This window comes from Phyllobates terribilis, unplaced genomic scaffold (assembly GCF_046119375.1).
Source record: "Phyllobates terribilis strain yellow unplaced genomic scaffold, ASM4611937v1 Scaffold_9__5_contigs__length_417890890, whole genome shotgun sequence".
Classification (NCBI taxonomy): domain Eukaryota; kingdom Metazoa; phylum Chordata; class Amphibia; order Anura; family Dendrobatidae; genus Phyllobates; species Phyllobates terribilis.
Genome location: NW_027362769.1, coordinates 256,725,833 through 256,749,283, shown reverse-complemented (window position 1 = coordinate 256,749,283; position 23,451 = coordinate 256,725,833). Strand labels below are relative to the sequence as shown.

Genomic DNA, 23,451 nt, shown 5'->3' with positions numbered 1-23,451 from the left:
TGGAAGGGGTTTGGTCCTGAGGAGAGAACGTGTGAGCCCCGGGAGAACATCCATGCCCCGCTCATCCTTGATAAATTTCTGTCTGGCCTAAAAAAGGGGGGGCCTAAAGGGGGGGGTACTGTAGCGTCAGCATCCCTGCCTCCTGCTAGGCAGAGACGCTGTTCCCCTCACCTCTCCGCTCCTTGCCCGGCGTCTTCCTCCCGCTCTGCTGGCTGCGCGCGCTGCTTCCCGGCCACTGTGCTTAGGGCGCGCGCGCGCTCCCCCTCTCTTAAAGGGGCCGTGCGCGCTGTCCTAAGGAGTCCCCGGCCAACGGCCGGAGGACCTCACCATATATAAGGCACCTCCTCCAAAATGGAGGTGCCCGAGCAATGTTGTTGCATAGCCTATCACTCTGCTTCAGCCCTCAGGTCCCGTTACCAGATACCTGCCAGTTACCTGCCAGTTACCTGCCAGATTCCTGCCTGATACTTGTCTATCTGCTTACATTCCTGCGGTCCGACAGTCTGCCTACCAGCCCTGCCAGTCTGTCTATGGATCTGATTGCCCGCTCACCTGGGAGCGCTCATCTGCTACCTGCCTGCTAGCCTACCTGGAGGCTCTGCCGTCACGTGCTGTGACCACCTGCCTGTCCAGAGACTCTTGCCCGCTCACCTGGGAGCGTCCACCTGCTACCTGCCTGCTAGCCTACCTGGAGGCTTTGCCATCACTTGCTGTTACCACCTGCCGGTCCAGAGACTCTTACCCGCTCTCCTGGGAGCGTCCAACTGCTACCTGCCTGCTAGCCTACCTGGAGGCTCTGCCGTCACCTGCTGTGACCACCTGCCTGTCCAGAGACTCTTGCCCGCTTACCTGGGAGCCTCCACCTGCTACCTGCCTGCTAGTCTACCTGGAGGCTCAGCCGTCACTTGCTGTGACCACCTGCCTGTCCAGAGACTCTTGCCCGCTCACCTGGGAGCGTCCACCTGCTACCTGCCTGCTAGCCTATCTGCAGGCTTAGCCGTCACTTGCTGTGACCACCTGCCTGTCCAGAGACTCTTGCCCGCTCACCTGGAAGCGTCCACCTGCTACCCGCCTGCTAGCCTATCTGGAGGCTTAGCCGTCACTTGCCGTGACCACCCGCCTGTCAAGAGACTGTCCCCGTCACTTGCCGTGACCTCCTGCCCTTCTACCCAGAGACTGTCCCCGCCACTTGCCGTGACCTCCTGCCCTTCTACCCAGAGACTGTCCCCGTCACTTGCCGTGACTACCTGCCCGCCTACCCTGGGAGCCACCCACTTCCTTACAAGGACTGCCCCTTTGTATCGTTGCTCAGAGGTTCCACCTCCCAGACCCGTTACAGAGTCCCAGAAGTTATCGAGAGTGATCAGGGTCCAGCCTTTTCCTCATGTGTATATCAAGAAATACTTACCATTATCGGATCAACAGTGGCGTTACATACTCCTTACCATCCACAGTCAAGCGGTAAAGTGGAGAGATTGAATGGCACACTGAAAAGGCAATTGATCAAAATGATGCAGGAGACTATGGCCCAGTGGCCTGAGCTCCTTCCCATTGCACTATATCACATACGTACCACCCCCATAGGGAAACATAAATTGTCACCCTATGAGATACTATTTGGGTCACAACCAGCTATAGCCCGATTTACCCCACAACAAATTATCAGAAAAAACGGATTATGTTGTACAGTATGTGGTTCAGCTTGCCGAAGCACTAACTAACACCCATGCGTTAGTATCATCTTCTATTCCAGATCAAGCTGATGCAGAAGGTTGTCATACCCTAAAGCCTGGAGATTGTGTGTATATGAAGAGGCATGTTCGGAAACACGGACTAGAATCATTGTATGATTCATACCAAGTGCTCCTGACAACCCCAACAGCAGTAAAACTTGAAGGGAAGTCAACATGGATCCATGCTTCACACTGCAAATGCCAACCATTCTGAGATGTTTTATGATAATATGTATGGTTAAATCAGTCGAAACCTGGAATAGCCTACAACAGAATACTGACCCTTTTAATAACAAGTTCGTTACTCACCACCAGATTTTGGTACAAGAATTGAGTCAATTAGAGAACAACCAAATCAGTGACTGTTGGATATGTACTCACTCACCAGTTTCAGCCGCTAGTATGCCCTTTCTGGCGGTCCCAGTAACTCTAGAAGAAATACTAAACTGGCCCAATTGTAGAGACATTCTTGCTGATAACGCTACTAAGTTTAGTAAATTATGGAACATCACTATAGGTATACCAGTAGTTGGGTGGGTGCATCTCCCCTGGTGGCAAGGAAATCTTACTGCCACCAGTAAACATCTACAATATCTTGCCCTTAAAGGAAACACATGGGTACCCAGGAACAAGTCTTCCTTGACCAATTTAGGCTTCATACCAACTGAGGGTCTACAAATCAGTTTTAATGCTACCTCTAGTACGGCAGATGATTTTAAACCGTCATTATTGGAAAGATACATTCATAATCACTCATGGGTACATGCAAATCTGTTTATAAAAGGCACCAATGATATGAAGCGCCCCTGGGCCTGTGTCGCGCTGCGTTGCGCACGCGGGAGCTTACCCGGAGCCGGATCTTTTGAGGGTTGTAGTCTCGTGGCGGTGATCCGGTCCGTGCCCAGGGAGTCAGACTAAGTGGCGCTGTATCAGCGGTAGATGTTGGACGACTACGCCACCCGTTGAGTACAGCTCAGGAGCTGCTGCTGCAGGACAGACCGCTGAGGCCGGTGGTAGGATTGTGCAGCGTGATAGTATAACCCCCAACGGGAGGGGTATGGCCTCAGGGCAGCCGACATGGATGATGGGGGTAGCAGGAACCACTCGGAGATGGTACGGTGTAGTTCAGGGTCTTTACTGGTGACAAAGATAGACCCTCCCGGAGTACTGGCTAGCGATTGGGGCCGGGTCAGTCCTTGAGCAGATGGGATCTCCCCTGGCCAGGCGGAGTTGTAGGCCTCCCAAACTAACTGTACTCTTCTGGCTACCTTGCTAGAGGCGGGTATAAGTAGCCCACGTCCCTGAGTGTACCGTGTGGTGCTCACCCGTATGGCCGGTGACTCGGGGCCTTCTAGTAGCTTCCGCTCCACGACGGCGGTGCTGGTCCCATGCGTGTGACCGTGCCTTCGGGTTTCTTGGCCAGAGGACCTGAAATCCCCTGCCTGACGGATTCTGCTGCTGGGTAGGAGTTAGTCCCCACAGCCTCGGACTCCGGGTCCGGTAAGAAATCTTCTCAGTCAGGGCGAGCTCTGCAGCTGCCAGCCCCTGACTCCTTGTAACACTGCTCCCACAGAGCTCCTGTTGTTTCTTCCCATTGCTGCTTCTCTTCTCTGTCTCTACTTCTGGCATGGCCCAGGAGCTGGGCCCAGCCGGAGCCACAGCTCCCTGTCAGCCCTCCTGGCTGAACTCCCCCTCTGAACTCCCTAACCCTGCCTCAGCCCCAGGTTTATCTAGGGGAAGTTCTTCCCCTCCCAGGACTGGGCAGGAGGTGTGGCATGCATAGGATTCCTGACCAAGAGACCTCCCACCTGCTCTCAGACATAACATGCCGTTACTGTGGAAACCAGACCCCTGGGGTGCCACATTCCCCCCTAGTGAAATTTAGTACTCCGGGACTAAACATATTTTTAGAAAAACATAACAAGGTATAAACAATAATAATACAATAAGAAAAACACATAAAGATGGTTACGGCGTGTCCGCAACCGGGTGCAGTCTTTGAAGAAAAGCAAGGTGTCCATTTCACCAAAACAGGGAGACGTAACCAGGTAGGGGTCTGTCCTGCCCCGAGTCCTTAACAGTCTTTAGTCCATTCCTAGGTTACGCTCCAACCATGTACAAAGGATTCCCGGTAAATCCACCAAAGACTCCCATAAATTACTAGAAACACATAATTATTTACAGGGTGGCCGCTCTCAGTCCTCGGCCAGTGGGGATAAGGAATGGCTGCTCACAGTCCTCAGCCTGGTTTAAGATAGGGGCACATGGGGAACAATTCACTAATCCCAACGGGGACCATATTTTAATTAGCAGCAGTCCTTGTACCCTTACGGGTAACTATTTACAGCTCTTTATTCACGCTACTTCCCTTCAGTAGCTATGTCCTCTTTGTGCTCCCTCCTGAGGGTAGTCCTCAGACCCGTCCGGGTCCTCTTGGCTTTCCTCGTATTGGTAGTACTGCAGCTCCTCCTCGGTTAGCTGGGTTAGTATCTCTGCGACAGTCCTCCTCCCAGGTGGCCAGGACTTTACCTCCCTTTGGGCTGCCCCGGTTAATTGGGCCACCAGGATGCTCACTTTTTGCTCCTCTGTGAGGGGGTACACCTGGAAGAGGCTATCCAGCTTTTCTCTAAAGTCATGCAGGGTATGTGACTCCCCTGAGTACTGGGGTAGCCAGGCTGCCCCCGGGATATAGGGCATGGTGAAAGGCATGACCGCAACAGCGGTGGCGCTGGCGGGGGTTGAAGCGGTGAAGCTCTCCTCCGTATCCGACATCCTTCTCCCCCCTAGTGGACCGTGGCCTACCTTGCGATGATCCTCTTCCGTAGGCCGCGGCTCCGCAGTGGATCGTCAGGGTTGAGGACCTTCCGTCGCGCTCCTGTGACGTCAGCGTCTGCTGGGCTCCTTCCAGGACCTTACGCGACGTCCGGACGTGAGGCGGGGCTTCAGTTCTCGCACGCTTTCGGAGTCCACGCCCCTCTTCTTCCCGCGCGGCGTCTTCAAGATGGCGTCCAACGGCGGGAAAACTCCATGGATGGCGGGAAGAAGGCAGAAGATGGCGCCGGATGGCGGGAAACCTCCACGGATGGTGGGAATCTTCACCACTGGTAAGTTTGAACAGTCTTTTTCAGGCACGCAGTACCCGGTGGTTGCGGGCACGAGATCCTGCCGACTACGCCAAAAGTTGAAGCGCCCCTGGGCCTGTGTCGCGCTGCGTTGCGCACGTGGGAGCTTACCCGGATCTTTTGAGGGTTGTAGTCTCGTGGCGGTGATCCGGTCCGTGCCCAGGGAGTCAGACTAAGTGGCGCTGTATCAGCGGTAGATGTTGGACGACTACGCCACCCGTTGAGTACAGCTCAGGAGCTGCTGCTGCAGGACAGACCGCTGAGGCCGGTGGTAGGATTGTGCAGCGTGATAGTATAACCCCCAACGGGAGGGGTATGGCCTCAGGGCAGCCGACGTGGATGATGGGGGTAGCAGGAACCACTCGGAGACGGTACGGTGTAGTTCAGGGTCTTTACTGGTGACAAAGATAGACCCTCCCGGAGTACTGGCTAGCGATTGGGGCCGGGTCAGTCCTTGAGCAGATGGGATCTCCCCTGGCCAGGCGGAGTTGTAGGCCTCCCAAACTAACTGTACTCTTCTGGCTACCTTGCTAGAGGTGGGTATAAGTAGCCCACGTCCCTGAGTGTACCGTGTGGTGCTCACCCGTATGGCCGGTGACTCGGGGCCTTCTAGTAGCTTCCGCTCCACGACGGCGGTGCTGGTCCCATGCGTGTGACCGTGCCTTCGGGTTTCTTGGCCAGAGGACCTGAAATCCCCTGCCTGACGGATTCTGCTGCTGGGTAGGAGTTAGTCCCCACAGCCTCGGACTCCGGGTCCGGTAAGAAATCTTCTCAGTCAGGGCGAGCTCTGCAGCTGCCAGCCCCTGACTCCTTGTAACACTGCTCCCACAGAGCTCCTGTTGTTTCTTCCCATTGCTGCTTCTCTTCTCTGTCTCTACTTCTGGCATGGCCCAGGAGCTGGGCCCAGCCGGAGCCACAGCTCCCTGTCAGCCCTCCTGGCTGAACTCCCCCTCTGAACTCCCTAACCCTGCCTCAGCCCCAGGTTTATCTAGGGGAAGTTCTTCCCCTCCCAGGACTGGGCAGGAGGTGTGGCATGCAAAGGATTCCTGACCAAGAGACCTCCCACCTGCTCTCAGACATAACATGCCGTTACTGTGGAAACCAGACCCCTGGGGTGCCACAGATACATGTTATGAAATATCCGGTAATGAATCTTCTGAATATAAGCCTAGTGATCCAACATGTGGCAATCCGGTTGTTGGATATTGTAGCCCCCTGGGACAAATGCCTTCATGGTGTATGTTGTCAAATATCACTGTTCTTATCGATTTCATACATAAATTAGTATTACAGCACTCTGGTTTATGGGATCTGCCATCAGCCACATATTGGGTCTGTGGGAATAAAGCGTATAAATGGCTCCCAGTCAGAGTAGGGGGAACTTGTACGTTGGCCCGGCTAACTCCAGCCACTTATCTTATTCCCCATTGTAAAGTAGATATGAGAGCCATGCCTCTTCATACCATCTATAAATGTGCCAAGGACAATACCCCACGCTCATCAGGAAGACCTCATTTGGTACAAATGGGTATACCCAAAAAGATAGTCAATACTGTTTTCCTCTACCCTATGGTAACACAAATGTGGGACAAATTAGAAGAAGTCACGGACTACTTAGATGACCAAATTTGGAGTATATTGGAAGTAATTAATACTACTGTTGCGGTGCAGAATCAGCTTATTATAGTGACCAATCAACATACCTTAGTGCTGGATTATTTGATAGCATCTCAAGGAGGGATGTGCCAGGTTATAGGTCCAGCCTGTTGTCACTATATTGACCCTGACTCTACCATACGGTTAAAGACTAAAATGGAAGACATTAGGAAACTCAGGGAAGAATATAACAAACACAACGAATTGACCAAAGACAGTTGGTGGTCTGATGTATTCTATTTTTTAAATCCTGCTAATTGGTTTAAAGGGATTGGTGGATGGATTGTTGGAATATTACAAGGAGTGTTGCATATTGCTGTTTGCATTTTGTTAATATATGTCTTACTAAAACTAGTCTTTTATTGTATCCCAATTTGCATGAGGAAAACCTGCCAGTCGTCAGAGAGCATGGAGGACGCTGTCAACCGACATCCAGGGTTACTATACACGGATTTCCCAGATTTAACCAGCATTGAAGGCCTAGACGGCAAGATAATGATGACCTTTACCCGCTCGTCCCGACCATCTTCACGTCTGAAGATCAGAGCTCTACAATTATATCAACAAACAAGGGGGTATGGACATGCCGCAATGGCCTCAATTGGTAACATGTGCACTAATTGAGTTAAGACCAATGTCCCTCAGGCTCTACATGACCCTGGGAAAGCACCTCTATTGTTGACAATAACATAATTTTTAGGGGGGAAATGTAAAGGACATATTGATATTCATGCCACAGTTACTTCACTTTTGCTACTTGCTTCTAAAATCTTGTTATTTTACTCCTTGCATAGCATACATTCTTTTTACAGACCCAGAACATTCTGAAGGCTACACTCTGCTCCTGTTCTAATTAGTTTACACCGGGATGTGTAACTTTGTGTAACTTTCCATCACGCGCCGATTGTTATGTTCTGCTACCAGAGCTAAGGAAAGAGAGGAGATCTGTCCCTACGATAGAACTCAGCTTAATCCCTACGATGTAACAGGGAACCTGATCCTGCGATCAGACCTGCTAAAGTCCTAAGCTAGTCTGTACGGAGACCTATAGATGTGGGGAAGGAATTCCTACAAGTACTAAGGACTGGGAGGAAAATGGGACACCTCCTAACAGAAATAGTAGCAGACAGACGAACAAACAAAATATATAGAACATAGAGGTCCGTAGACCAAGCAAACTAACAGAGTTAGATACAGAGCACAGGCTAGCTAGAAAGTAGTTATACAATGAAGTCCAGCAAAGCCAGAAGGGCGGAGCAGGATTAAATAGGCCAACAAGGTCATGTGACCAGCAAAGGAAAAAAACCTAAGAGCAAGGTTCTAACAGTACCCCCCCTTCTAAGAGGATCCTCCGGATCCCCTAGGACCAGGCTTATCAGGAAATCTCCTGTGCTTTAAGAATCTCATCTTCCAAAACGGAGTCCAAAGCAGCTATCACAACACCTTCTTGTAAAATGTTCTACAAGTTGTTTTTTTTCAACATTCTGTTGCTGTATTTGTCTGTCTACCGCCTCCATTAAACATTGTTTTTCTGTTGTTAATTTGGCGATCTCTGCTTCCAGTTCCTGAATTTTTGAATGCTGGTGTTTTACATTAGTGGTTAACTCAAGTGCTAAACTTTCTTCATACGAAGCTCACAGCCTTTAATCAAATGACCAGATTTTCCGCAATAGAAACACAAGCCTTCAGAAAATCTACGGTCTTTTTCTTGAGAGCGAGGTGCCACCGATCCAATCTCCATCGGTTCACCACTGTTAGTACACACATTCTCATAACCAGAAACTGACAAAGCAGAAGATTTGCTCTCATTAACCCTTGCACGCAGTGTCCTATCCACCCGTATAGCTAATTGCATAGCCTGTTGCAAATCTTCAGGTGTAGGATAAGCAATTAGCAGGTCTTTAAACCTTTCATTGAGCCCAGCAAGAAATAGACTTTTCAGAGCAGAATCGTTCCACCCTGTTTGAGTAGACCAATGACGGAAATGAGTACAATATTTTTCCACATTACCTGATCCCTGTTTCAAACGTCTCAACTCAGTCTCAGCTGATGCGACACGGTCAGGATCATCATATAATAGTCCCAAAGCAGAAAAAAAACTATCCACTGATCTGAAGCATGTATCACTAGGTTGCAAAGAAAAGGCCCACTCCTGAGGCTCTTTGCGCAAAAGTGACATTATGAACCCTATGCGCTGGGATTCATCCCCAGAGGACTTGGGTCTCAAACGAAAATACAATAAGCAAGCATTTTTAAATGAAAAAAATTCTCGGTGTTCACCAAAAAATAAATCCGGCAAACATACCTTAGGCTCCAAGAAATGTGCTCCAGGACAGTTACTCACGTGCTGACGGAGCTCGGCCACCTCCAGAGAGAGTCCCTGCAGGCGATGAGCCAAATCCTGAACCGACACCATGATGGAACAGAAAAATCTTTCCTTAGAGAATTTGCAGGCTGGACTTACTGTTATGTTCTGCTACCAGAGCTAAGGAAAGAGAGGAGATCTGTCCCTACGATAGAACTCAGCTTAATCCCTACGATGTAACAGGGAACCTGATCCTGCGATCAGACCTGCTAAAGTCCTAAGCTAGTCTGTACGGAGACCTATAGATGTGGGGAAGGAATCCCAACAAGTACTAAGGACTGGGAGGAAAATGGGACACCTCCTAACAGAAATAGTAGCAGACAGACGAACAAACAAAATATATAGAACATAGAGGTCCGTAGACCAAGCAAACTAACAGAGTTAGATACAGAGCACAGGCTAGCTAGAAAGTAGTTATACAATGAAGTCCAGCAAAGCCAGAAGGGCGGAGCAGGATTAAATAGGCCAACAAGGTCATGTGACCAGCAAAGGAAAAAACCTAAGAGCAAGGTTCTAACACCGAGCTTATGATAATATGACCATATGTGTGATTCCGTAATAATTGTACTAACATTGGCTCAAGCCTGTAGCTTGGCTGTAGGTGATTGGTTATTGATATACTCAAAACAATATATAATGATAAGTAGAATAAATGGGGTTAGAGATTCTCCGAATCCTCCCATACAGAGCTCTGTCTCCATCTGGTTTCCTTTTGGATTGCGCAATCAACCTTGTAACATAGAAATTTGACTCTCACTTGGTCAACTGTGAAGGGTCGTTGTTGCCCTCCCCTCAACACCAACAGTGAAACATGGTGGTGGCAGCATCATGCTGTGGGGGTGTTTTTCAGCTGCAGGGACAGGACGACTTCTTGCAATTGAAGGAAACATGAATGCGGCCAAGTACAGAGATATCCTTAATGAAAATCTCTTCCAGAGTGCTCTGGACCTCAGACATGGCCGAAGGTTTACCTTCCAACAAGACAATGACCCTAAGCACACAGCTAAAATAACAAAGGAGTGGCTTCAGAACAACTCTGTGACCATACTTGACTAGCCCAGCCAGAGCCCTGACCTAAACTCAATTGAGCATCTCTGGAGAGACCTGAAAATGGCTGTCCACCAACATTCGCCATCCAACCTGATGGAACTGGAAAGGATCTGCAAGAAAGAATGGCAGAGGATCCCCAAATCCAGATGTGAAAAACTTGTTGCATCATTCCCAAGAAGACTCATGGCTGTAGTAGCTCAAAAGGCTGCTTCTACTCAATACCGAGCACAGGGACTGAATTAGTGTTGAGCAAGCATGCTCGACACTGCTCGGTACTCGCCCGAGCATCTCACTACTCGGGATGTTCGGCGAGCACCGAGCATATCCGGGTTACTCGGGCGGGAGCTCGGGTCTCCGCCCTGCATGTTTGGCGCTCTTTACAGAGCCAATGAACATACAGGGATTGCCAGCCAGTCAATGTAATGCCGCAGCCATGTTGGTTGTGGGCATTACAGTGATTGTCTGGCCGCACAGCGTCACCTCGAGTATTTAAAATCAGGTGCCGCCATCTTGGACACAGTCGCTCCGGATCAGACAGTGTAGGGAGAGTGGTGCTGAGCTAGGGAGAGATTTATACTGCAAAATAGGTAATGTAGGGTCTCTAAAGCCTGCAAAATCAAACAAACAGTCCTTCTTAGGACTAATATCCATCCCAGATATCAGGCAGGCAGGCAGGCAGACAGGCTGTGTAGGAGACGCAGTGGTTATAAAAACAAACACTGCATTACAGTCCTGTGTGCTACCACTGCTCAAATTGCTAGACTTAGCCCCAGGTCTCAGGGGCCAGGAAAAATCCTTTTTTTTCATCTAAATCCTCTTTTTTTTTTTCCTCAGTCAGACTGTACAAATACCCGTCTTATTAACCTTTTGGTATTTCCCCCCCTCCAAAAAAAATTGAGTGTGTCTGTGAGTGTTCAGACACAAATATATCTGTTTAAAAGAGTCTTATTTCGGCCAGATAACTAGAACTGTGGTTTTGCAGTTCCACGGTTCAAATCTGGGTGTAATCCACCTTTTTGCATAAAAAAAACATTTTGAGTGTCTCGCTGACTGTTCAGACACAAATATATCTGTTTAAAAGTTTCTGGTGTAGGCCAAAGAACTAGAACTGTGGTTTCCCTCTTCCACGGTTCAAATCTGGGTGTAATCCACCTTTTTACCTTTTTTACATAAAAAAAAACGTTTCAGTGTCTCGCTGACTGTTCAGACACAAATATATCTGTTTAAAAGATTCTGTTGTAGGCCAGAGAACTAAAACTGTGATTTTCCTCTTCCACGGTTCAAATCTGGATGTAATCCACCTTTTTGCATAAAAAAAACAGTTTGAGTGTCTCGCTGACCGTTCAGACACAAATATATATTTTTAAAAGATTCTGGTGTAGGCCAGAGAACCAGAACTGCGGTTTTCCTCTTTCACGGTTCAAATCTGGGTGTAATCCACCTTTTTGCATAAAAAAAAATGTTTCAGTGTCTCGCTGACTGTTCAGACTCAAATATATCTGTTTAAAAGATTCTGGTGTAAGCCAGAGAACTAGAACTGTGGTTTTCCTCTTCCACGGTTCTAATCTCCTTTTTAATACCCTTTTGCCATTGATAGTGCGAGTGTAAGCTATTTTACTTCATTTACAATGGGCAAGGCACGTGGCAAGGGACATGGAACTGGACATTCTGATGATGGTGCGTGCAGAGGATGGGGCCGTGGCCAAGGTGAAAATGTGCCACAACCAACAGCCACATCATCTCGCTCTCAGTTCTTGACTGAATTACTAGTCAAGCACACAACAACACCACTATTGTGAACTGATCAGTGTGAACAGGTTATTAATTGGATAGCTGATAATACCTCCACTCACCTGGGCACCACCACCGGTCTGTCTTCCACACGGTCAAGTGTTAGTAGCCGTGAGTCTCAACCGCATATTCCTCCTCACCCTGATGCTCCTTCCTCCCACCATACCGAGTGTCGTCAGACAGCAACTGATCCCACAGTTGGACACTCTGAAGAGCTGTTCACTGGTCCATTTCCATATTTGGGCCCCTCGCCTGCTCCGCTTGAAGTAGTGGAAGAGGAGATCCCATATAGCAATGGCCAAATATTTGAACAGCCACGGCCACAGGAAGGCGACTGTGGCTATTTGTCACAAGAGGTGGATGATGACGAGACACAATTGCCACAAAGTGAGGAGGAGGACCATGGTGTGGAAGTGGAAGAGGAGGAGGTGGTGGATGATCTAGTAACTGACCCAACGTGGCAGGAGGACACGCAGAGCGAGGCCAGCAACAGACAGGGGGATGTAGGCAGAGTACTCAAACAGGCAGGAAGAAGCAGTGTGGTGGCCGCAGACAGAAGGCGGACAACCGCTTCCCGTAACACCAACACGAGGGACATTGCCAGTACAACCGGTAGGTCTTCCAGAGTCTGGAAATTTTTTAAAGACTCTGCTGATAACCCCAAAAAGGCCATTTGTACCACCTGCCAGGCCAGCGTCTGCAGGGGTGACAAAACTACCAGCCTGACCACCACCAGCATGATCAGGCACATGTCAGCAAAGCACCCGACTTTGTGGGGCGAACCCCAGGGTCCACGACCAGTGTCAGCGGGTGTCACCACTGCTTCTTCCGCTGTTGTGCATGTAACAGAACCCCCTGTTGAGCGTGCAAGGCAATCCCCTGTCCATACTTCATGCAGAGATGCCCCCCCCCTCTCAGTCTTCACTTGTTATGGCAGTTTCTCAAGAAACAGCATCAACGTCCACGTCCCACCGCAGGGTTCAATTGTCCATATCCCAGAGCTTTGAACAAAAGAGCAAATGCGCAGCCAACGCCCCACAGGCCACAGTCCTAAATTCGCACATTTCACGACTGCTTGCGTTGGAAATGCTGCCTTTTAGGCTCGTGGAGACGGAAACCTTCCGCAACCTTATGGCGGTGGCCGTCCCTCGGTACTCGGTCCCCAGTCGACACTATTTTGCCCAGTGTGCCATCCCTGCACTACACAAGCACGTGTCCCAAAACATCTGCCATGCCCTCAACAATGCAGTTACTGGGAGAGTCCACCTGACAACGGACATGTGGACAAGTGCTTGTGGGCAGGGATGGTACATCTCCCCGACGGCACATTGGGTAAACATAGTGGAAGCCGGGACACAGTCGGAACTTGGGATGGAACACATCCTCCTCACACCAAGGATTGCGGGCTCTATGTCAGTCAGAGTTGCCCCCACAGTGTACAGCTCCTGCGCATCATCCTCCTCCTCCTCATGTTCAGCCTCCATCTCAGATATCACCACATCAGTTACAAGCTGGAAGCACTGCAGTACTGCCTCAGCCAAGCGGCAACAGGCTGTGCTGAAACTCATAAGCTTAGGTGATAGACCTCACACTGCTTGTGAGTTGTGGACAGCTGTGAAAGAGGAGGCAGATCTGTGGCTTAGACCACTGAACCTACATCCAGGCTTGGTCGTGTGTGACAATGGCCGTAACCTGGTGGTGGCTCTGAGGCAAGGCGAGATCACACACGTACCATGCCTGGCTATTGTGCTTAACCTCGTGGTTCAGCGGTTTCTTAAATCGTACCCCGAGTTGCCATATTTGCTCATCAGCTCATTTTCGGAAGTAGGCTACAGCTTCCGCCGCCCTTGCCGTGTTGCAACAGCGTTTGCAGCTTCCGGCACACCGACTGGTGTGTGATGTTCCCACACGTTGTTACTCAACCCTCCACATGTTGCAAAGGATTTGCGAGCAGAAGAGAGCAGTTGTGGAGTACCAGCTGCCACAAGGCGGTCGATATTCAGGTCAGACTCCACACATAAGACCTCAGGAGTGGACCTGGATGTCTGACATACGTACCATCCTGACAAACTTTGAGGAGTCCACCAAGATGGTGAGTGGTGATGACATCATCATTAACGTCAGCATCCCACTTGTCTGTCTTTTGCAACGCTCTCTGCAGAGAATTAAAGAGGAGGCATTGCAGCCAGAGTATGATGAGATGGATCAAGAAGCCGTAGCGGGCGATTACACACAGCCCAGCCTCATCTCATCCCAATGTGCATTGGGGGACAATGAGGGAGAGGAGGAGGAGGAGAAAGAACTGGAGCTGGTATCATTCGCTGTAGACGGTAATACCTGTACAACTGTCATACCGTCGGTTCAGCGTGGGTGGCCTGAGGACAGGGGGGAGGAGGAGGAGGAGTAGAGCATGGTCAGTCGTCATCGTGATGAGGACACGGAAGTCTTGCCCGTTACCAGTCTGGCACGCATGGCTGACTTTATGTTACGCTGCCTTAACCGTGACCCTCGCATTGTCAAAATGACAGTCATTACTGGTTGGTGACACTTTTAGACCCCCGCTACAAGGAGAACTCACACTCTCTTATTCCTGTGGTGGAGAGGTCTACAAAAATGGGGCAGTACCAGAAGGCCCTTGCTGCAGAACTGTTAAAAAAATTCCCATCTGAACACGCTAGCGGCAGAGGTCACAGTTCGTTGCCCAACCAAGGCGTACAGGCGAGAGAGATGCAACTCCAATCCAGCAGAGGCAGGGGAGCACTCTCAATGTTCTGGGACAGTTTTCTGAGACTCGCCCAGCTTACAGGCCCTGAGGCGCGGGGTTCTCTCACAAGGAGTGGAAAGTTTCAAAAGATGATGAGGGAGTACCTTACCGACCGTACCAGCATCCTCCGTGATTCCTCTGTGCCTTTTAATTATTGGGTATCCAAGCTGAACACTTGGAATGATTTCGCTCTGTACACCTTGGAGGTCATGGCCTGCCCTGCCACAAGCGTGTTATCGGAGCGTGTTTTTAGTGCCGCTGGGGGAATTACAACTGATAAGCGCACTCGCCTGTCAGCTGATAATGCTGACAAGCTGACCCTTATCAAAATGAACAAGGGCTGGATTGGGCCAGACTTCTCATCACCACCAAATGACAGCAGAGTAACATAACGTCAAATCCACTGTGTTATTTCGGGAGGTGTATTCCCATGCACCGCTTCACACCCACACATGGGTATACACTTCCTCATTTTGGCTGTTTTTTGCTCTTCTCCTTATCCTCAGCCTCCACAACCACTATTCCACCAGGCTTACCATGGTCCATGATGCCAGCATTGCAAGTTCCTCCGTCCTAATTTTGGCAGCTTTTGCTTGGAAGGCATAGGCAAAGACTATGGGAGACCCACTCCCCAATAATGGGAATAATGTTTTTAATATGCTGTAGTGCATGGCTCTTGTAAGGGGCACTGCAAGTTCCTCCGTCCTAATTTTTGGCAGCTTTTGCTTGGAAGGCATAGGCAAAGACTATGGGAGACCCACTCCCCAATAATGGGAATAATGTTTTTAATATGCTGTACTGCATGGCACTTGTAAGGGGCACTACAAGTTCCTCCATCCTAATTTTTGGCAGCTTTTGCTTGGAAGGCATAGGCAAAGACTATGGGAGACCCACACCCCAATAATGGGAATAATGTTTTTAATATGCTGTACTGCATGGCTCTTGTAAGGGGCATTAAAATCATGTTAAGCTACTGTGACCTCCACGTCTCTTCCAAGGGTCATTGATATTGTCTTTTTATTCCACTGGGACCTCCACGTCTCTTCCAAGGGGCATTGATATTGTCTTTTTATTCCACTGTGACCTCCACGTCTCTTCCAAGGGTCATTGATATTGTCTTTTTATTCCAATGGGACCTCCACCACTCTTCCAAGTTGCATTGATATTGTCTTTTTATTCCACTGTAACCTCCACGTCTCTTCCAAGGGGCATTCAAACCGTCTTCTTAAGCTACTGTGACCTCCACGTCTCTTCCAAGGGGCATTAAAACCATCTTGTTAAACCACTCTGACCTCCATGTCTCTTCCAAGGGGCATTGAAATGTTGTTTTTAATTACCTCTAACCTCCACGACTCTCCCATGGGCATTGCATTTCCTCCTAATTTTAGTCAGCTTTTGCTTTTCAATGCATAGGCGAACACTAAGGGAGACCCACTACCCAATAATGGGTAGAAGGTTTTTAGTACACTGTAATCCACGTCTGTTTCAAGGGGCATTGCAGTTCCTCATAATTTTTGGAAAGCCTTCCATTCACTGCTTAGGCCAACAGTGTACAGGAGACCCAGTTGCTATAAATGGAAAAAACGGTTTAGTTAAGGCCCTCTGGCCTCCATGTCACTTCCAAGGGGCATTGGAGTGCCTCAAAATTTTTGGTATTCATTGCACTCACTGTATGCCCTATAACTGTGTAGCCGAACTGCTCATTTTGGTACAGAAACATATCCTACAAGACATGTGTGGTTGACTGGCCTGATATTGATGTGAATGGTCCCTGTTCCTCCTGCTCTTTCTCCTTTGCCACCACCTCATCCATCATTCATCACCTGAAGCTTTGTTTTAACGGGAGTCATAGAACTGGGATAGTAGCAGGAAAACATCCAGCAATCCTCGGAGGAGGTAGGAAATGCGCCAAAACGCTGACCACCTCAGGCCTAGCGGCTACTACATATATGCGCTTGCATTCCAAGGAACAGAAAGCTAAGGAGATGGATGGCCTCATGATCATGAATAATTTACTCGTTGTGTAGTAGGCCGACAACTGCTGCTGTCTACCTTCTGAACTTTGTATTGAACCCTGATTGACCCAGGACCCGCAATCCTCTATGTCTGGAGAACGTGTTGCATCCCAGTGTCCAACTGTGTCCCGGTTTCCACAATATTAACCCAGTGTGAAGGAGTCAGTGAGATGGACCATCCCTGGCCACATTCACTTTTCCACGTGTTTGTGGTTAGGCTACCCTTCCCACTAAATGCACTGGGGAGGGCACAGGTAATGTTTTGGTATGCGCATTTGTGCATAAGGCGCACAGGGACAAATAGGGGCGGCTGGAGACCGTTTATGGACACCTGGCCGCCCCCTGGTGGCTGGGGACCATGCGTGGACACCCGGCCGCCGGGAAGCTGGGGACTGAGTATGGATACCAGGCCGTCGATGCAGCCATGACGTGGTGGCCAGATTCTGCCTCCACATACCTAAAAGGCCCAATCAAGTGCAAGCAAGCAAGCAGTATGGTATTGCAGCCTGGGGGCGGGTGGGTGGCAGGCTGCATACTTGTGCTTGCATTGCAAGGAATGGGGGAGGTAAAATTTAACACTGCCCTGGGACAAGGACTTGCATGGGGATAGTTGCAAGTCTGCATCTTCTGATGCGGAAAAGATCACTTCTGATGGGCACACTTTTAGGCAGTGACCTTGGTGTCAGAGATGCTTCCAGGGGTCTTCCCCATGCTGTTCCCATGTCTTTTCAGCACTGTATGCATGTGTCACACAGCACATGGCCAGATAAGGTTGTAAAATGTTAAAATGACATTTCCCGGTGAATGTATTTGTCACGGTTGAAAGCAATACAAAAGTGCAAAAACGCATTAAAAATGCTACTTGTGAACAGAGCCCAAGGTGTGGAGGAGTATTTTTGTTTTTGGTTATTTATTTAACCTTATGCACAAGTCTTTATCCTGGAAAGGAAGTTCCTTAACATATTTTGCAGGAAAGCAGTTTCAGTTTCGTTTTTGAACGTTTTATTGTGAGCCCGTAAAAGTGGCTTTATACCTCTGACCACGTTGTTGACAGCAGTGACCTGGGGGTCAGAAATGCTTCCTGGGGCGGTCCCCATGCTGTCCCCATGTCATTTGAGCACTGTCACTATCATTTTGGGCACTTTTTAGGCTTTCTACAGACTGCCGGGGGTGCTGCCGCAAAAATGCTCGGGACTAACATTGGGCTCGTTGCTCGGGTCGAGCACCCAAGTATCATGGGGAGCTCGGCCCGAGCTTCGAGCACCCGAGCATTTTAGTGCTCGCTCAACACTAGTCTGAATACTTATGACCATGTGATATTTCTGTTTTTCTTTTCGAATTAATTTGTAAAAATTTCAACATTTCTGTTTTTTTCCAGTCAAGATGGGGTGCAGAGTGTACTTTAATGAGAAAAAAAATGAACTTTTTAGAATTTACCAAATGGCTGCAGTGAAACAAAGAGTGAAAAATTTAAAGGGGTCTGAATACTTTCCGTACCCACTCTATGTGCTGTACTATGCACAGATATCAGATGTTATATATCTCTGATTTATCCTATATTATGACCTTTTTGCATTGTGGAGTTCGTGTACATTGGTGAGTTAGCTGAGCGAGTATGTTTGAAAAAAAAACAACACAAAAAGGTATTTAGGGGTACAGTTACTATGCAGGACCCCATAATTATGTGTGAAAACCTTTATTCCAAGTATATGCTTTTTTTTATAGGACAGAAGTTTTCCGGGTTCAATAGACAAGCTTCTGTAGTCCCTCTGCCACTGCAGACTGCTGAGTCGCGATAGCGTGCTGTGCACACATTGTCACGATTCCCCGCTATTTCTAGCGTAGTGAACACAAGTGTACAATCCGCATAGTTGTGATCACGTGCCCACTGGAGTCTCAGACGCTTCTATCAGTAGAAAATTGAGAGAAGCAGATGAAAATCTAGTCAGCATTTGACCACAATTATGAAAATCACATATCTGTGATCACTAGACCGTCCGCTGGGAAAAGAGGGGAATTTTGACAGTGTATGAATCATTATCAGTGTTTCTGAAAACCCCCTTATGGGTATGTGCACACAACAACTGGTCAGCCAGCGTTCTTTTTCCTGAAGCAGTTTCACTGGCGGCTTTGCCATAGTTTTCTGTGGTCGCCCCGCTGCCGCCGGCATCTTTTCTCTTCATTTTACACAATAGTGGTTAGTAACTTCAGCAAAAAATTAACATGTCACTTCTTTTAACCTCTTCATAGTTTCAACACCTTGAAGCGGTAAAAGAGGTAACAAAACACTGAACACATGCACAGCAATGTCAATTATGCATTGCTGTGTATTATGTTATTTTTTTGTGGCATTTTTGTAGCTCTTTTTCATGCAGAATCCAGCTGAAAAAGATGTGCAACTACCCTGAGCTTGATTTTGATACCACATCTGTGTAGTAGGTTTTGGCCTTTCACTGCTTCTATGTAGCCCACTCAATGGAGAATTTCATACTGCAAACACAATAACGATGGGCCACTGTTCATGGGCCACTGCTGTCTGCTTGCCCCCCAGGCTAATATTTGCCAGCCAGCCCCTGTTCGCATGTATCCCCTGACCCCTCTCGCCCAGGCTGTGCTGGTCCTCCTAACCCTTGATGGGGAGACCCAGCACACCATGATGTACCATCCGCCTGGGGACCGTGATACCATAAAGTGATACAAATCTTGGAGGAAATGCACGGTGATATCACGGACCTGGAGTACTTATGTCTGCGGTTATTTCAGCGGGTCCAAGGGGGAAAATGAGACCATAAACCAATATGTTAATGCATTGCAAGAAGTGAGGGCCCATATCGTAAAGAAGGCTCAAGATGAGAACCGGGCACTAGGACAATTAGATGAAGTGTTGTGTGACCAACTGATTGTTGCCCTGAAGAATCCCTCCCTGAAACAGATCTTAAAGGAGTTACTGCACTTGAGTCCTGATCTGGGCTTCCTGGAGGTCGGGGCCAAAGCTAGAGTCCTGGAAAACAAGGTTCCTGTTCTCAAAGCCGCAGTCCAGAGGTATGAAGTGTCTATTCCTGAATTAACCCACAAAGAGCCCGACAGGGTGCGAGAGATACGGCAAGAGATTCGGGATATTCGAGGTGAGCTGCACAATATTAAAGGGACCGCCACCGCCCTCTCCCTGGCGGGCTGCACAGCCCCACGTGGATGGCAGTCAGAGCGAGAGAAGCGCTCCTACAGTACTCTACCACATCGTATACCCAGCCCATCAGAGGAGCGAGGGCCAGAATATTGGACCTGCGGAGGTAGAGGACATATCTCCAAAGACTGCCCAAGTCGAGAAAGGAGGAGACGGGGGCAGCCATTAAACTAAGGGTCATGGGGCATACCGTGGGGTTCCGAGCCTCAGAGAGAGGAAGGGGGAATGCTGAGAACATTGTCTCCGAGAGGCCCATCATCTGGGCTGAATTTAATGGGTGACGGATTTGTTGTTTACTGGACACAGGATCTCAGGTGACTTCTATGCCTGAGGCTTATTTCCAAAGTTATTTCCCTGAAGTTTCTCGCACCTGGAAAGAACCCACTGTCCGGCTGGTGGAGGCTAATCAATTACATATTTCAGAAGCAGGAGTAGTATAGATTGAAAAAATGACCAAGTATGCAATGGACCAGGCAACTGTTAGGTGGATTCATAACTGGCTTAGTGATCGGACTCAAAGGGTGATTGTAAATGGCTTCACATCCAGCTGGATGAATGTCTCAAGTGGGGTACCACAGGGCTCCGTCCTGGGACCTGTATTGTTCAACATCTTTATCAATGATTTAGATGAAGGAATTGAGGGTAAACTGATTAAATTTGCTGATGACACAAAGCTAGGAGGGATAGCTAATACTAGATAAGAGAGAGAGAGGATTCAAAAAGACCTAAATAAACTGGAGCAGTGGGCAGCAACCAACAGAACGGTTTTTAACAGGGAAAAATGCAAAGTACTACATCTGGGCAATAAAAATGAAAAAAGCATATACAGAATGGGAGGAATAGAGCTAAGCAACAGTACATGTGAAAAAGATTTAGGTATACTAATAGATCATAGACTGAACATGAGTCAACAGTGTGATGCAGCTGCAAAAAAGGCAAATACAATTCTGGGATGTATTAACAGAAGCATACAGTCTAGATCACGTGAAGTCATTATCACACTTTACTCCTCTTTGGTCAGACCTCATCTGGAATACTGTGTACAGTTTTGGGCACCACATTTTAAAAAAGACATAGACAAACTGGAGCAAGTTCAGAGAAGAGCGACCAGAATGGTGACTGGTCTGCAAACCATGTCCTATGAGGAACGGTTGCAGGATTTGGGAATGTTTAGCTTGCAAAAAAGAAGACTGAGAGGAGACTTAATAGCTGTCTACAAATATGTCAAGGGCTGTCACATTGTAGAAGGATCATCTTTATTCTCATTTGCACAAGGAAAGACTAGAAGCAATGGGATGAAACTAAATGGGAGGAGACACAGATTAGATATTAGAAAAAACTTTTTGACAGTTAGGGTGATTAATGAGTGGAACAGGCTGCCACGAGAGGTGGTGAGTTCCCCTTCAATGGACGTCTTCAAACAGAGGCTGGACAGACATCTGTCTGAGATGATTTAGTGAATCCTGCTTTGAGCAGGGGGTTGGACCAGATGACCCAGGAGGTCCCTTCCAACTCTACCATTCTATGATTCTATGATTCTATGACTGTCTGGGAGTGCGGAAAGGAACTCGATCGAAAAGGGATAGTGTTGACCATGAGGTCTGGAGGCGAAGGACCCATTGTAACCTTGGGCATGAACGTGCTGAAAGAGGTCGGGGAGTTCTTAGCCGAGGGCTCCAACAAAAACAATTGGACCCACGCCACCCGTGATCCGGCCAGCAAGAGAGTATTCCAGCATCCCGAGCGAGTCATCCAATTTTAAAAGCTACCTGCTGCCTCCCAGTATCTCGGTAAAGTATCTATACCACCCGAAGCCACGTTGACACTGCCAGTGGGACAGACTGTACTCTCTATACCAGTATTGGTACATGTATCTTTAAAGGGTGTAGATGTCCAGATTGAGCCAATGGAGGGAGAGGAGGCACCCTCCGGACTCTTGATTGCTCGGACCCTAGCCAACGTTGTATGAACCTAAGTGGGGCGAATTTACAGTTATTACCCCGACAAGAGGTGGCTCGAGTTTGTATAAAATGCCAGAGGACCTATCCAGAGCTGACACTATAGGACTGACACCCGTGAAAAGAGAACTATGGACCCTAGAGGTGTCACTCAATAGTGAAGAGAATGGAAGAGAACAGCTGGCTGGACGCCATCTCTTAGAGAAAATGGAGGCTAACCTTACTTAGTTTTCCGCGAGACAAGTCAGACAGGTTGAACAGTTACTACAGCGGTACAAGGGGGTGTTTGCACAGCTTGAAGACAACTTTGGGTGTACCCAGGACATTCAGCACAAAATACCTACAGGGAATACCATCCCATTCGAGAGAGGTATCTGCAAATTCCTCCTCATTATATAAGGAGGTGAAAGAACTCTTGGCTCACATGTTGCAGAATGGCATGATACTCAAGAGTCAGAGTCCCTGGGCAGCCCCTATCGTGTTGGTCCGGAAGAAGGTTGGTACTTTGAAGTTTTGTGTACACTACCAGAAGCTCAATGCATGCACTGTGCGGGACTCCTATCCCTTACCTAGAATTGAAGAATATCAGCATTGGGAAGCGCCAAATTCTTCTCTTCCCTCGACCTAGCTAGTGGCTATTGGCAAGTTCCGGTACCTGAAAAGGACCGTCCGAAGACAGCTTTTGTTCTCCCAATTGGCTTGTTCGAGTTCAACTGGATGCCATTCGGGCTTACAAATGCGTCAGGGACCTTCCAAGGGCTGATGGAAAGATGCTTGGGGGATCTTAACTTCGAAGCCACTTTGATATACTTAGATGATGTAATTATCTATTTTGCTATGTTTGAAGATCACCTCCGCTGTCTGGAAAAAGTGTTTGAACGACTTCAGAGACACCGATTGAAAATCAAGCCTCACAAGTGTCATTTATTCAAGCGGGAGATTAAATATCTGCGACACACCGTGTCCAGTGCAGGAGTGCACTCCACCGCAGAGAAAGTAGCTGCAGTACATAAGTGGCCTACACCTACCAATCTGATAGAACTGAGAGCATTTCTGGGGCTTGCCGGATACTACCGCCAATTCATAAAAACCTTTGCTAAGATTGCAGTACCGCTCAATGAGCCACTGATAGGAACTACGGGGGGAGCCAAGTGACAACCTATTCAGTGGGGCCCACGACAAGAACAAGCGTTCCGAGCATTGAAGATGGTACTAACGGATGCCCCAATTACGGCCTAAGCTGATTTTTCACAGCCCTTCGTGTCGTGCTGTACACTGACGGGAGCTTGCATGGTCAGGGAGCAGTATTGGCACAAGTACAAGAAGGAAGAGATCGCATATGCCAGTCGCTCACTGCAGGATGCAGAAAAGAACCCAGACAACTACAGCTAGTTAAAACTGGAATTACTGGCATTCGTATGGGCCAAGACTGAGAAATTTGCAGAGTACTTGTTGGTGTCAGAAGTACAAGTGTGGACAGACAACAATCCCTTGGCCCGCTTAGAAAATGCGAAGCTGGGCGCATTAGAACAGCAGTGGGTTGCAAGGATGTCTAAGCACCAGTACAAGATCACCTATTGGTCTAAGGCCCTGAACACTCATGCAGACGCCTTGTACCGAGTCACCCAAGTGGGGCCGAAAAGAGATATAGACGAAGAGGTTGAAGGTGACAAGATCCCAGATTTCATTCAGTTTGCCGATGCTTTAATAGACGCCCAAGAGTCTGGAGGAGAGCCTAGATCCACTCAAATTCTAGGCCGATCAATAGATGAGTGGATATATCTACAGCAGTCAGATTCAGAACTGGTGAAAC

The 23,451-nt window shown here is 48.5% G+C and overlaps 1 protein-coding gene across 1 annotated transcript; it reads left to right on the top strand.

Moving 5' to 3' along the window:
- Window positions 1–1,907: 1,907 nt before the first annotated feature.
- LOC141161340 (uncharacterized) lies at window positions 1,908–23,030 on the top strand. The gene is made up of 4 exons (XM_073646151.1): window positions 1,908–2,510; window positions 5,963–7,043; window positions 22,486–22,745; window positions 22,893–23,030. Exons 1-4 carry the CDS (start codon window positions 1,908–1,910, stop codon window positions 23,028–23,030), a joined length of 2,082 nt encoding a protein of 693 aa, XP_073502252.1.
- The last annotated feature ends 421 nt before the right edge of the window (window positions 23,031–23,451 follow it).

What these genes read in the sequence shown, in the direction of transcription:
- LOC141161340 (XM_073646151.1), top strand. Translation starts at nt 1,908, where the DNA reads ATGGATCCATGCTTCACACTGCAAATGCCAACCATTCTGAGATGTTTT. An exon ending in GGGTACATGCAAATCTGTTT is followed by an intron (nt 2,511 to 5,962) that starts ATAAAAGGCACC and finishes TGGAAACCAGAC; the next exon opens with CCCTGGGGTGCCACAGATAC. An exon ending in CTCGTCCCGACCATCTTCAC is followed by an intron (nt 7,044 to 22,485) that starts GTCTGAAGATCA and finishes CTATGTTTGAAG; the next exon opens with ATCACCTCCGCTGTCTGGAA.